Source organism: Pholcus phalangioides, unplaced genomic scaffold (assembly GCF_987345545.1).
Source record: "Pholcus phalangioides strain wild (caught in Gottingen) unplaced genomic scaffold, Ppha-v1.0 ptg000015l_1, whole genome shotgun sequence".
NCBI lineage: Eukaryota > Metazoa > Arthropoda > Arachnida > Araneae > Pholcidae > Pholcus > Pholcus phalangioides.
In genome coordinates, this window is record NW_028301608.1 from 80,858,890 (window position 1) to 80,873,648 (window position 14,759).

Genomic DNA, 14,759 nt, shown 5'->3' on the forward strand with positions numbered 1-14,759 from the left:
CATTGCTCACGTTTATTTGTATGGTGCAATGCACACCGATTAGTCAGACAAATTCAAGCATTGCATCATACAAATCAATGTGAACAAAAATGACTCAGCTCCTCTAAAACTGTCGCCTAACCGTTGTGTGCTCCCAGCCTAAGTAAACTGCTATTTTCATCTAAAACAGTTTTATGATAATTCTTTTATGCAGGTGATTTAACAAAAATTGGATCATGGCACAGTGGGCCTTTGCCACGTTCAAAGCTTGGGGCCATAACTAGAAGATATCAAGCAAGAAATTAAGAAAAAGACATGAATGTGTAGATTGCCACTTCTATTCTTTGCATATATCCCCCCCCCCCCAATACAGCTAAAACTTGAAACAAACGTGTGATACAGATATTTTTACTGCATTATAAGTATATTATCCTTGTGTCACTTTCACAATCAACCTCATGTGTATTCAAAAAAGCCTGTCAGAATTAAATTTTCAAGAAGTTATCATATCAATATCACTCAGTCTTATTTTGTGTAATATTAATAGTAACATTTCAAAAAATCAATGTAACAGAAAAAAGATACCTTACTCTATTACATGACATACCAATGAAGAATGTATGGCTAGTATGAATGTGAAAATACATGTATTAGAAACGTGTCATCCGCTTTTATCATAAATCTAAGATTATATCTATTTAGTGTATCAAATATATCCCAAATGGTAAATAAAGAACCTGAATAGAGATTGGTTCTACCTAAATTGCTGACACCATAAGTGTACAATAATGGATATACAGAGTGTAAAGCAGGGCTTGACAAATCCCGGGAGCAAGGTCACCATGGTGACAAAAAAATTACCATTGCAGCTTAATTTGTTTTTAATATTTTAACCGAATTAAAGAGTGAGGACAGCATAAAATTATCGAAAATCGTGTCTGTTAGCATGGAAAGGGGTTCTTAAATCCTTTAAAAAGTCAATGAATACACTATTTTGGACCCAATTTTGTTGGGAACAATGTTTGGCACCTACTTTTTTTTGTATTTGTCAAGCCTTGGTGTCATCCTTATACACTTTTACCTTTTGAACCATTGGTTGTAGAAACATACTGTCAATTGAAAAGAGTACCCAAATAATATACCCACTTTAAATACATCATTTATTTTACACTATAGGATCTGCATGTACTAAGATACAAATACAAAATTTAATTCTTTATACTTCCCCCTTGCCTCTGACCTCCAATTAGAAAGTTGTTACTCTGTCTCTTCTGAGCCAAACAAAAGAGAAATGTTTCTAAGCGCAATATTAGATGAGATATTTGAGTTCAAAATGATATTATTTGATGTTCAAATGATGTTATTTGAGCTGAAAATGGAAGAACAGCATATATTACTCCCTTAACTGCACAAGCGTATATATACACCCTAAGGAGTCTGTGCCTTAATTGCAGCGGGCGTATTTACATGTCTTTACTCTTTGTGGTAAAAAAAAGGGTGGCACTGGAGAGCGGATCGTGTACAAGTTTGTCAGCAGTTAAGGGATACACTGGAGAAAAAATTTCAAACTCTCTTTTGTAGTTGCAGTTTATTACAACTTTTGTAAAAATTCTGAGATGTTCCTCTTAACTTTCAATCTGCAACATCTCAGTGAATATTGCACTTAGAAACATGGAATTTTTTCTGGCCCAGGAGAGACAGAGCAACAACTTTCTAATTGGAAGATAAAGGACAGAGTGATAGTACATTATACAGCCCCAAGTAAAATAACATATCCAATAAGGGCATGTTATTTTTATTCTTACAATTGAAAGCATGTTTCTACCAACAATTGTTCGAAAGATAAAGGGTGTATAAGGATAAGACTTTAACCCTTGTTGTTTGAACTTTGTTTTGAACACCAATACATAAATGGAAATCAGAAAATATGCAAAAAGGAGCAACAGAAAAAATACTTAACAAAAGGGTTTAATAAAAATAATGTGAATTTCAATGAAATAGAGGAAGAAAAATACAGTTTAATAATTTAGATAATTTTTTAGGAATCTGAATAACTAAAAATAAACTGAATATGATAGCAGTGTGCACTTTTTCGATAAAACTGAAAATTTTTATTTTTGTGTAAATTATTGTTAAAAATAATTCTATAACATCAACAAATAATAGAACTTATGAAATAAAATGGTATTTAAATTGAAAAAAAAGCCTGTATCTCACATTTTCTTGATCTGCTCCAAAAAAAAAGTTTGAGAAAAATCTATAGAACTTTATTTCTTTTGCAAGGAATAATTCAAGAAATGTGTTATAAATAAGTTTTAAATAAAAAAGACTATAAGAAACTAAAAATTTTAGTCAGCTATTACTTTCTGATAAAGAAATTACTAAAAACAAACAAACATCAACAAAGTTTGAGTTGTTCTTTTATTCAATACTAACATTCTTTCACACGAAATTTACAGCATTATGAAGATGACAAATCTGAAGATAAATCAGAGCCAACCAGTTAGAATATCGGAAGTGGATGAATAATATGAGCAATAAAATTTTTGATTACAAGATACAATACCAAAACGAGAAAAATGCTATTAATACAAAACCCTAATAACTTAAACATTGTTTGGCTTCCCGTTTTCTTTTGAGTATTATACTAGGTAATCTAATTATAGGTAAATTACCTAGTTATCTAAAAGTGTAGTGTGTTGCCTAAGAAATTACCTAACAATGAAACCTCAGCTAACGAAGATAATTTATTCCGGAATATCACATTTTCGTATGAGGAAATCTTCATTAGCATAAACAGGATTTCCCATAGATTTCAAAGGAAAATTGTTTCATTCATTCTGGGTATTGCCCAAAATTATTGGAAGATAGGATTTATAAAACATTCAAGAAACACTAAAAAAAAGACAAAAACTGAAGATTCTGATAACTGACTAAAGCCACAATTGGATAAATGAAGATTTACAAGAAGATGAGATACTGATCTTTTTATTTTACACTATGTGCACAATCCAGACAGGGCCGTAGGTGTCCTCTGTGATCCGGTCAGATGAAAAAGATAAGCTCCTACAATGTCCAGACAGTTCAGTTTGATGCTAAGAGTTTTGCACCAAAAGAATGTATGCACTGAAACATTCAAATGTTTAGGCTCTCTCCCTTTCTTCTTTTTTATCCACTTTTCTTTGGCGTAATCTTTTATTTTACATGAACAGATTTTAAAAAGTCATGAAAGATAAGGAGATGCATCTAAAAAGTTATTTGAGACAGATGTAAATTAATCATGTTCTGGTGGTGAATTCTGTTGGATGATTGGCACAAAATTTCATCTCACAATGTGGCTGTGTTAGGTTAGCACATGCATCTATATCAACAAAGATGTTAATCAGCCGAGGCTGAAAAACCATAAACAAATCATCTTTAGCAAAAAAAATTTGCAAGCTGGGGTATTACTGAACAGATTTTATGGAAAGCAGAGGATGCAAAGATCCAGTTTTTGCTCTGTTGCACATAATGGAGTAAAATTTTTGTCTTGGAAAAGGAAAACATAAATAAACTGCTTAATGTGAGAGAGAAACATCAATCGACAGAATTACATCACACACACATTTCCTAGTATTCATTAAAATCATAATATAAATTCGTTTCAAACAAAGAATTAATGTTTCGCCGCCTTGCCCTTTGAAATGGGTACTTTGTTCACTGAAAATGTTAAGATTCATTTCCGAAAAATTTATTGTTGTAGTATAAAATTCTTCATCACACTTTCAGCCAGATACCCACTAATTTTTACCACTGAAGAATTAATTGTTTCTTAATTTTGGTGGGGTTTCTACACAGCAAATAAATGAAACATAGTGAACTTATTCAAAGACAATAATGTATCAATAAATGGTGTTTAATTGCTGATAAATTATTGCATGACATTGATATGAAAAATAAATGGCTCATGTTCTTCAAAGTCTAATATAAGATCTTCGTCATCATCATATTGAATAGGAGGATCAGATGGTAAAGGTCCAACTAAACTAGACATGCTGCGATGACCACTGTCAACAACACGATCTAAAATCACAACAGCTGGATATTGATGAACTTCTGGTCGATAGAAGGGCATCGTTGAACACTTAATACATAATGGTCCACCACTTATTTCACGCCGTGGGGCCTACAGGCGATATGATATTAAAGAAAAAAATTAGAATGATCGTGTTATTCATGAATGATAATACTATTGCATAGAGAATTCAATGTACATCATTTGAGTCAATACAGAGTAGTCTATTACACCAGGGTTTCATAAACATTTTTGAAGGAAAAAAAACAGCCAGTAATTAGCTACCTAAAGCAGAATTCCAATTTTTTTTGGTTGGTTTCTACGTACTTAATAATGAGATTAGAACTTCAAACCTCTCACAACACCATTGTCTGATCTCAAGGGCACTTATTGCTACCCCAACATACAACAAAACAAGCATCAGAAATCCTTGGCCTAATTGCTACTTCTGATATACAGTTAAACCCTAATTTAAGGAATCAAAAAGGAATGAACTTTGTTTTCTTTAAAGTGAGGAAATCATTAAATCAGGATCAAGATTATCACTAGAGCCCAGATTGTATGCACTAAAAAGTGGCGAAATATGATCTAAAATATGCACTTAAAAATACCAAAATATGCATTAAGAAACCCTGAAAAGTTAAAAAATCACCATGAAAAAAAAGCAGATTGTTTTCAAAATGCATATTTTACATTTCTTAGTGCATATTCATTTACAAAAAAAGAAATTCCCCACATATGTATACATGTATTGCATATGTAAATAACTTCTACATATTTTTTATCTAGGCATTTTTAATTTCTAGTTAGTCATAGCTGCTCAGTAACTAAATGCTAGGAATAAAAGAATTTTGACACTATTTCTAGAAATAGCGTTACAATAAAATGACTGATATTTGGAAAATAAAGCAAACATCTCAATTAGTTCAGTAAATCATACTCTGCGAAGAAGAAAAGCTGATGTGTTATGAAAATATTATGAGCAATTTATTCATTTGAAAAATTATATTTAAAAAAATTTATTGAGCTTTAATAAAACTTCAGAAATACGCAAATAGTTTGAAAAGTCTTCGATTTTATGCATTAATGATAAAAAAAAGTCCAAAATATGCAATATGCACACATATGCATTTGCGTATAATCTGGCTCTAATTATCACAAATTTACACAAGGGACATGAAGAAATTCTTAAAATCAGGGTTTCTGAAACCTTGGTTAAACTGTAATTCTATCCCTAAAATATCCTGCGGTAATTGTGATGAACCAGATTGTCACAACTGAGATCCTGAATGAGCATCAGAAGCAAACTCAACAAAAGTCAAAAATTTAAGAACTCATTACAATTTACTTTTAATGTAACAAAATTTACCTTTTAAATTTACAGCTTAGGAATGAAACAAACTTGAATTCATCACCACACATCACGTCAAACTATGATCTGCCAATCCACACATCCAGTCTATGAAAAATACTCTCCATGACATGCTCTGGACGTTCTCTCTGATACCTCCAAACCGTTCCTTTACATCCTTATACCAAGAAACGGCACTCATAGATTGGGGAAAGATATCGATAGGAGAGCTGATCCATAGCTCGGATGCACAGACTTCCCAGGTGAAGCTGGGATTCGACTAGACAATCAATTGAGAGTTGAACCGATCAGGTTAAGTAAGTGCTGTCACAACCTTGCTACTACATTATACAGTGGCAGCTGCAGAGGAGACAGCCAATCACTGCCAATTAAGATAGATTTATATATCCTGTGAATTCCTTTTCTTTATTTCAAAAGGATGACGTGGCAATCGCAACACCACATTGGTTTAGTGTAAGCAATCAGGTAGGCATTTCTGGACAACAATACAGTATCACAGTTGGTGACATCAGACAGATACTGGATAATTGTGATATTATGGTGAAAAAAATAATTATTTATTAAAATTATATTAATCAATAAGCACTTATTTTGAATGGAGTGGTCCTTCTCCACCAGCCGCAAGTCCATACCATTACATAACCTTGGCAAATCTTGGCATCCTTAAGTGCTGTGGCATACTGTTTTGGAAAATTTCTGACCTAACATATCACTCATTTCAAATTTGCTAGGTGTTGTAGACAAATAGGATGTAAAGCCAGGGCCACATTCATGTCAAGCCTGGCCCAATAGTTATTCACAAACATTTGCCTTCCCCTAATGCAAAGAAGCGGCAGCGGCATAGGCTGGCTACACAATGACCCAGTTTGGCTCAATGTTCTTTGGCGAATGTTTGCTTCCAGAACACCCCCTACATTGTGACTGTTGGCGTCCTTCGGTCAATATGTGGCCAGATGGACTAGAACATCAGAAAGGAAGGCGGCTTTTTTAGCTTAGATTGGAGGCTGGAAGGTACTAGACGTTCTGTTCGACCAGTCTTCTAATACCTTCCAGCCTCCAACATTCATTCATTACACTTCACTCACTATGAGTTGAGGAAAAAACTCATAGTTTAAAAAAGTTGATTGCAGATGGCAGCACTACACATAACAAGCATTCCATAGAAACAAACTTCACAGACGGTTCACTATACATACACACACATTCAAACATGTACCAATTCGTTAGAAGTTCCGCAGAGGAATATGGACGAGGTGCATGTCTGACTTAGTTGTAGTAGCCTCCAACATTTGACAATCATTGCCAATGGTGGAGCAACCACACTGCTTTCCTATGAGCAACTTTGGAAAGTATTGGGCCAGCCTTGACATGAGTGTGGTCCTGGCTTAAGAGAAGGACGAGATACCAAATATGTGACATATATTTGTCTGAGAAAAGATTAGAACTGTTTTTATCAATATCACACCATGGGATATATCTCACAAGCTGAAAGACCACACATTTGTATGGATTTTCCTGTATTTTTGATAAAATTTCAAAAAAAAAAAAATCAAGATTTGCTAAAATTTGTTTATTTTTTTTAATATAATGCAAAAACACATCTTGAAAATTACAAAAAATAAATGCTTGGGTCTGAAAGGATTAAAAGAAAAATCCCTAAAAGTATTTACAATCTTTAGTCTTTTAACTAATGCTATGGATTCAGTACAAAAATTCTTTTTAAGGGAAGGTAAAAACAATCAATATTTCAAACAATGAATTCTAAATTCTCCCCCTCCCCCAGTACTACACATACCATCATCTTTTCTGACATTTTTATTAGAAAAATAAGAGAATGAAGGAAAAATTATGGGTTTTTTTTTTAATTAGCATTAATCTCAGTCAAAATAAAAACATTTTGATCAACTTTGAAATCAAATGAATTTCAGTGAGACCCTGCTACAGCAATACTCAATATAATGATCCCTCTATATGATAATTCCTCCACAACAATATTTCTGCACGTCTTGTTTGGAAATGTCTATTCTCTAATGTTAACTGCTGCCTCTTGATTTAACAATAATTCCTTCAGCAACAATATTTTTTTCTCTCGTTCACAGAGCCTCATTATATCAAAGTTTCATGGCACTTCAATCAAATTTAACTTTAACTGACTATAGATTTACTGATTAATATCATGAATTTGCAGTCCTCAAAATTGAAGCTGAAAGTTTTTTACATTATTTCCTTCTTTGTGCCAAAAAATCAAGAAAAAACAAACAAAACATTACTGAAACCGCACTTACCAGCATCACATTTCGACGAACAGAAGTCAATACAGTACGAGGTGTGAAATCAGCTGAACATTTGATACATTTAACAGAAGGAAAATCTTGAAGTACTTCTCTGGACGATACCGGATATTCAAACTTCTCCTGCAACATAAATTACAAAAGCAAAGATAAGTCTATAGCATAAAATATATAATACGGTTAAAAACTTTGTACCTTGTTTCTTTCAGCCATGACTTTTTTCAAATGCAGAAAATTTAATCGATTTCACTTCAATTATGGTGTTAGTATAGTTATTTTATGTATATTTACTATTAAACCACTTTAGAATAATAGAACATATCAGGCATAATTCCCACTAGTATTTCCTAATGCTATGGCATGTGAAAGAAGTAAATAATCTGGTTTCCTAACCAGTTATTTGTGAATCTGTTATTTTCCATTTTTAGGCTTTCACAGTTTTTTACATTGACAAATAAAATAAGGAGTTGTGTTTGTAGTTTAAAACTTTTGCCTTTTTAAACATAAGTTTATGATAGGTTTTATGATATGATATAAAAGAGATTCTGTCTTCCCAAGAACATTGAAGAAAACCTGTTTTCTTTTACAAGAAACTATTTTCCAGTATCAGTTCTGACTGCATCAAACCTTCAACACAGGCTTTTCCTTCCAGCTAGTGAAAGAAAACACTTTTCCTTGCGAACATTAATGAAAAAGGAAACAATGTTACACTTATACTTCAGATAATGAATATCTCATGGCTCTGCAGACGGTATAATATAGCCAACCACCACTCACACATTTTTGTATTTTACCTACCAACCCCATGGGGTTGTGTACGTAGTGTAAAATAAAAAATATCTCCAGTCTCTTATCTTCCTTTAAATTCTCCTCCATCTAATTGTGACTTCATTCATCTCGGCCTTCAGTCAGTCTTCGCGATTTTTCTAATACAGTTTCATAAAACTTATCTCTAAATTTTGGGCTGAATCCCAAATGAATCAAACAATTTTCCATAGAAACTGATGGAGTATAGGTTTCAGTTAATGAAAATTTCAGCTAACAAATGTCATTCCAGAACAAATTATCTTCATTAGCAGAGGTATCAATCACAGTTAATGTGCAAAATTTCATGAAGGTTGAAGATTTGTATCGAGAATGTACACACGCATAAAAATAGTGATAATCCAAATTATATACACTCAAACCTGTTTTTGTGTGGTGGATAGGGGCTGCATAAAAGAGAACGCATAAAAAAAATCTCACAAAGCTTCACGAGTAGCTATAAAAAATATTTTTTGCAACACATTTAAAAAGTATATTTTTTATGCGGTGGATAGGGATAGCATTAAAAAAGTCTCACACAGAAAATAACTCAAACCTTATGAAATAACTAGGAATTGCTTTTTTAAACAAAATCAAGACACAAGGCTTGGCAGCTACTTGGAATCTCGCCAAACCTTTTGGAATCTGATTTAGAAAATACACATGCGAACATTTTTAAATATTTTATTTACATATACAAAACTTTTCAAAATATATAACCATTATCCTTTGTAGTCTGACAATACAAAAATTTTCTTGTGGTAAACTGGTTCAAAATCATTTTCGTCACTTGAAGATGCTACCTCGCACTCGTTTAGAATTGACTTTTTTTTCAGTTACCATGTAGTCTGTGATCATTTTTTGGGACGCCTGTTGTTTCACTAGACGCTTGTATATGTCTCGGTATGCCAGATATACAAGATTGAAGCTCCTTTTGGAATTTTGAAATGCAAGATTTGCCTGCATAGATTTTACCTGCTGTCATATAATCGGGTTCTTCTTGCCCATCAGTAACATGTGTTACGTAATTTATAATGTCATCATCCCTTATGGTTTCATCCTAAATCATTTCGACAAGATCATTTTCACTGAAAGTATTAAAACCTCCGCCGATGCCATGTGCTAGCGTAAAGATGTGATGAAATATTAAAAATCAAAAAAACTAAATGGCCGATCAAACCTACTAATTTTTTTTTATTGATAACTTTGTGAATTATAGAGATATAGATGGCTTTTTTCTCAGCCAGAGATATCAAGGAAACAGTTATTTTTCGGATATTATGCTGAGGTGAGTTCGGAAAGAAAAGTCATCACGTCTCCGCCGGGACAAGAACCCAGGCCCTCTTGCATACCGGGCAAGAGGGCCTGGGTTCGTGTCCCGGCGGAGACGTGATGACTTTTCTTTCCGAGCTCACCTCAGCATAATATCCGAAAAATAACTGTTTCCTTTGTCAATTATGTTCTAATTTAATTGAAATTTTCATATACCGCACAAAAAAAAAAAAATCGCAGAAAAAAGACCGCACAAAAACAGGTTTGAGTGTACAGTGAGACCTGTCTAAGATGGGCACTATGAGATAGAAACCTGTCTAAAACAGAATCACAATATAGTCTGTTCAATAATAGTTTTTATTTGCAGCTTTATAAAATGGAAATCTGTCGAAAGTGGAATATTATTTCAGTCTCTCAATGTTTGTTTTGTACAAGTTTCACTGTATATAGATGCAGTAAGTCTTTTTTTCTTTTTTTCCATTCCCATTCAAGGTATTTAAGTAAAAGTAATCAAGTAACCTGAGCTTCCAGAAGCACCCTATACAACACTTCAGACATCAGTAAGCATTGTTTTGCTCTGGTAAGAGCCACATACAAGATGTTGCATTCTTCACTTATGCTAGGGTCTGAAATAAAATCACACCATTAGAAAAAAACACATGACTTGGATTTTTTTTTTTCATAACTTTAATATGAAAATAGAATTTGAGTAAAAAAAATTATATTGAATCACATTTCTGAAGGATATTTCTGTTTTTGTCAATTTTCAACACTCACCACTAGTAACTCAATATAAAAGACAAATGTTGCTTCGTTTGTAGTTGAACAAGATTTTATAATTGAAGTGTTCAGCTGAATAATGGTCTAAGTTACATTTTTGCAAAATCTGTTTTTTGACTAAATAACAGTTCATATAGTTTTCATTACACATTCCTAGAGTAAATTCCTGCAGAAACAAACAGATATAGTTGCTAGGCACCTTTACACAGCTGCAATCTATGTGAAAAGATTCTTCCTAATTCAGTTATGACTTTTATTGTGTCTCATCTGAAGTTAGAAAAAATGGCATAGACTGTTGTTCGTCCAAACGTTTCAATTGCAGATTTGAAAATAAAATAAGAATTGTGAATATTGTAACTTTATTGGCAGGGAATATAAGAATTTATCTTTATTAAATATTTGCAAAAAAGTAATAAAAACTTTGAAATATTTAACGAAGCAAATAGTTTAGAATTTCCTCATTCCTATTGTAGTTTAATTACTAGGAGTTTTTTATAATAATCAACAATTATTCAATGCTGAAAAGAAAATTTTACCTTCCATAATGGAAACACTAATACTTTGACTGCTGATATGAAAGTCATCTGTTAAGCACACAGTGTCAAATTCTAAACCTTTTGATTTGTGAGCAGTGGTAAACACAACATCTGGGGAAAGAAAAAAGTTGTCGCATTAGTGATAAATATGTGTATATTAGGGTTCTTGTGTGAAATCTAGCATCTTCGCAAAGTGCCCATCAACTGGTTGGCTACCAAAGTGTCTGAAGTCTGGGAAATGTGTAAAATGGTTGACCACTTTGCAAAGAAGTTGGATCTCACATGTACTGTAACATATATATTCAGTAAAAAATGTGAAGACTGGAAAATCTGTACTTTAACTGGTAATGCTGGATTCTACTATAGCAAGGTATTAATTATTGTTTAAAATTTGAAAATATATCAGTGATTGAAACTTTTTTTTCTAATTTTCAAGTCCTTCTGAAGGTCAATATTTTTGGGACTGTACAATTTAAAAATATCAAAAATCAAGAATTTTGATCATTGATATCTCAGCAAATTTCCATTTAAATGCTACAGGACAAATTTCTTTCACACTCTAATAGAAAGCTAAAAATTTTACTGATTGCATTTATTTTCGGATGGAGGCCATGAAAAAATCTACTACTAAACCACACATGAACCTCATCCATATTCCTCTGTGGAAACTAACAAATTGGTACATGCTGAAATGTGTGTGAACGTGTTATAAAAGCTGACGTGAAGTTTGTTTCTGTGTAATGTTTGTTGTGTGTGTGGTGCCGACATCTGCCATCAGTTTTTCTAAATATGAGTGAAGTGCAATGATTGAATAACTGCATCATTGTAGGCCTATTGCTCTCTGTGGCAAGACTTTTTAACGGGGAGATTGGCCTCCCTTGTGCCTCAAAGTTAGAAGGGCCATGAAAATATCTGAGATACAGAGAAAAACATGTGGAGAAGAAACAAAATTTCAATACAAATACAATGACTACAACAGACAAAATACCCAATGAGGTGTAGCCCTCTTTATAGTTCGCCATTTGGCGACACAGGAACTGTATGGCCCCTTTATAGTTTGTCTCTGGCGACGGGGGCCAGCCCTGGCCCATCGAGCAGGATGGGGTGGAGGATGCCCTACACCCAAAGCCCCCAATCTTTGGTTCTCTTTGAGCCCTGTCCACATAAGGGATAGAATGGTCTTGGGTGTCATCTCTTGAGGGCACCCCAAGACCTTTCTCGGCTCTCGTCGAGCCACAGAAAAAAAAGATACCCACAAAAATTTAGATGTTGAATAAATCTAACAAGCAACCCAATAAAAGATAGTTATTTTGAAAAACATTAATTATAAATTATAATGCACAAATGAATTTTTATCACAAAATTAAAAAAATAAATCAAGGTTTTAAATTATAAAATCATTACAATGTTGTTGCTACCCAATGAAGAAATTAATGGTTATTCTCTGGATATTGAAAACATGTAAAATTTAAAAAGCAACAGAACTTTAAAGCATATACCATGCTTTAAAGTTTCTAAAAAAATGAATTGTCATTATATGAATTGAAATAGCACAGAAAATTGATAAAAGAATCTCACTGGCAAGCTCCATGGAACAAGATCCTTTCTTTTTTATGGCTTTCACATGCTCTACTATCTTATATCCATACTGTGACACCAGATCTATTTTTCCTAACAGATCAGAATCTTCTGCCTTTTTTGCATATGATGAAAGGTCCTTCAACGTAGCGAATTTTTTCACAAATTTATCTTTTATTAAATGCTTTTCTTCTCCACCTAGACAAGATAGAATAACTGCAGTCAGATAAAAAGCAAATGTAATAAAATCGACATTAGTGAAAAGAGTCACTCCTTCAAAAATGACTACTAGAAACTCGGGAGAATGAGTCACAGTTTTTAGTTCCATAACTAAATTTTTGGCTCCCAGGAGAATTTAATGAAGATATGACATATTTAATAAAATTAAGAAAATTTACTATTTTCTCCTTAACATCTCAAACTGCACATACTCGGAAATATATTTCTCCATATGTGCAAGCAAAAAATTCCCCCTTTTTTGCCTTATATTGCTAATCATCAATAAACTAAATTCATTATCTATTGTGATGAGGACACTTTAAGAGTGAACTAAAAAATATAAATGCAGCTTATGAGAAATTGTTTTTATTTGGATATTACTGATCAACATAAAAGTCAGCACAACCAGTGCTCTACTGAGCTCTGGGTCTCCGTGTGCACTTCCTAGGAGCTTTGCAGTCACTCAAGGAAAATAAAATAAAATCAGTAAATTTGATTTTTGAAAAAAAAATGATATTTGAGGCCATTGAAATTATATATTAAAAAGGACTCTACATGTCAAAAACTGGTTGAGAACCACTGACAGAAGTGATCAAATAGCCAAATATTATCATGTTGCAATCAGTAAAATTATTCGCTACTGTGTTAACTGTATCTCAAAATGAATACTGGGCTTGTAGTCTTTTTAAGAAGTGAATAGTATGTCTGATGTATTTTATTGACTTTAGGCATAACTTCTCCAGATGAGAAAAAATGGGAAGCTTCTGGAGAAAGTTCAGTTGATCTAATAAATAATGAATGAATCAAGAAAGGACAATACCTTATTTAACCCTTCAACTGTGCCTATCATCTAGAAGAAATTAATGTCAGGCGCCATTCAAGCATTATGTAAATAAATTTTTAGCCATTTTTGACCCCCCTCTCCCTCTTTGTCAGCAAAACTTCGTCATCAGCTCTGCCCCCCTGAATCCTAATGGATATTGGTGGGATCAGAGACGTACACAGGTGGGGGCATAAGGCCCCCTAACGATCAAAAATTTATTTTTTTAATGCAAAAAAATTTTTTTTTTGTAAATTGAAATTTTGGAAGAAAATACCTTTATATGTTATTATAATCAATTTCTGTTAATTTCAATGTTATTTAGAAGGCTATGAACTCAAAATTTATCTTTAATAAATTCATAGCAACCCACCCTCTAAACCATATAATGATAAATCGAATAAAGGCCCTTGGCCCATGGACCAAATATGGTCCTCGGGGTTATCTGATGCGGCCTGCCCTCCTCAAACCTAATTTTTTAAAAATGAACTAAGCCGCACATTTACAGATCGCTTAAGTGCTTCTGTGGTACAATTCCAGAGCACTTAAACGGCCCGTGCACATTTTCAGATCACTTAAATGACCCGGGACACAGTTTCAGAACACTTAAGCAATCCGTGACACATTTAGAGATCCTTTGAGTGACGTGAAGTAATTTTAGAACACTTAAGTGGCCCCCAGTGACGGTTCTACATCACTCAAATTACCTGTGGTCCATTCTTAGATTATTTAAGTGATCCAATGCATATAATTACGGATCACTTGAGGGATGCGTGGCACAGTTTCAGAGCACTTAACCGGCCCGGACTCATTTCCAGATCACTTGGATCTGAAAAATGTAGAGATCACTAAAGAGGTTCTTTAGTGCACTCATCAATAGGGGGGATGTTACTTCAAGTGCCCACAAACTATCGAAAGGTTTTTCTCGTTTTTGGCGCACCGAATAAGATGCCATAAAAATATTTCATATTTTCATAAATGGTGGTTGATAATGTGACTTTCTCGAAGAGAAAAAAAAAATGAAATTAAAAATATATTTATCTAATAATTATCA

At 33.3% G+C, this 14,759-nt stretch overlaps 2 protein-coding genes across 4 annotated transcripts in view; one reads left to right on the plus strand and one right to left on the minus strand.

Moving 5' to 3' along the window:
- Positions 1 to 685, plus strand: part of LOC149076782 (uncharacterized) — a 53,064-nt gene extending 52,379 nt beyond the window's left edge. For both annotated transcript variants that reach the window (XM_089244452.1, XM_089244450.1), the window contains exon 5: positions 194 to 685. In XM_089244452.1, the coding sequence (XP_089100578.1) occupies positions 194 to 285 (92 nt within the window). In that variant the 3' untranslated portion in view covers positions 286 to 685. The remainder of the gene's footprint in view (positions 1 to 193) is intronic.
- A 3,173-nt stretch (positions 686 to 3,858) lies between these two features.
- LOC149076783 (F-box DNA helicase 1-like) overlaps positions 3,859 to 14,759 on the minus strand; it is a 37,433-nt gene continuing 26,532 nt past the window's right edge. For both annotated transcript variants that reach the window (XM_089244454.1, XM_089244455.1), the window contains exons 16-20: positions 12,667 to 12,864; positions 11,089 to 11,199; positions 10,292 to 10,398; positions 7,691 to 7,819; positions 3,859 to 4,144 (exon numbers count right to left, since the gene is read on the minus strand). In XM_089244454.1, coding sequence (XP_089100580.1) covers positions 3,890 to 4,144; positions 7,691 to 7,819; positions 10,292 to 10,398; positions 11,089 to 11,199; positions 12,667 to 12,864 — 800 coding nt within the window. In that variant the 3' untranslated portion in view covers positions 3,859 to 3,889. The remainder of the gene's footprint in view (positions 4,145 to 7,690; positions 7,820 to 10,291; positions 10,399 to 11,088; positions 11,200 to 12,666; positions 12,865 to 14,759) is intronic.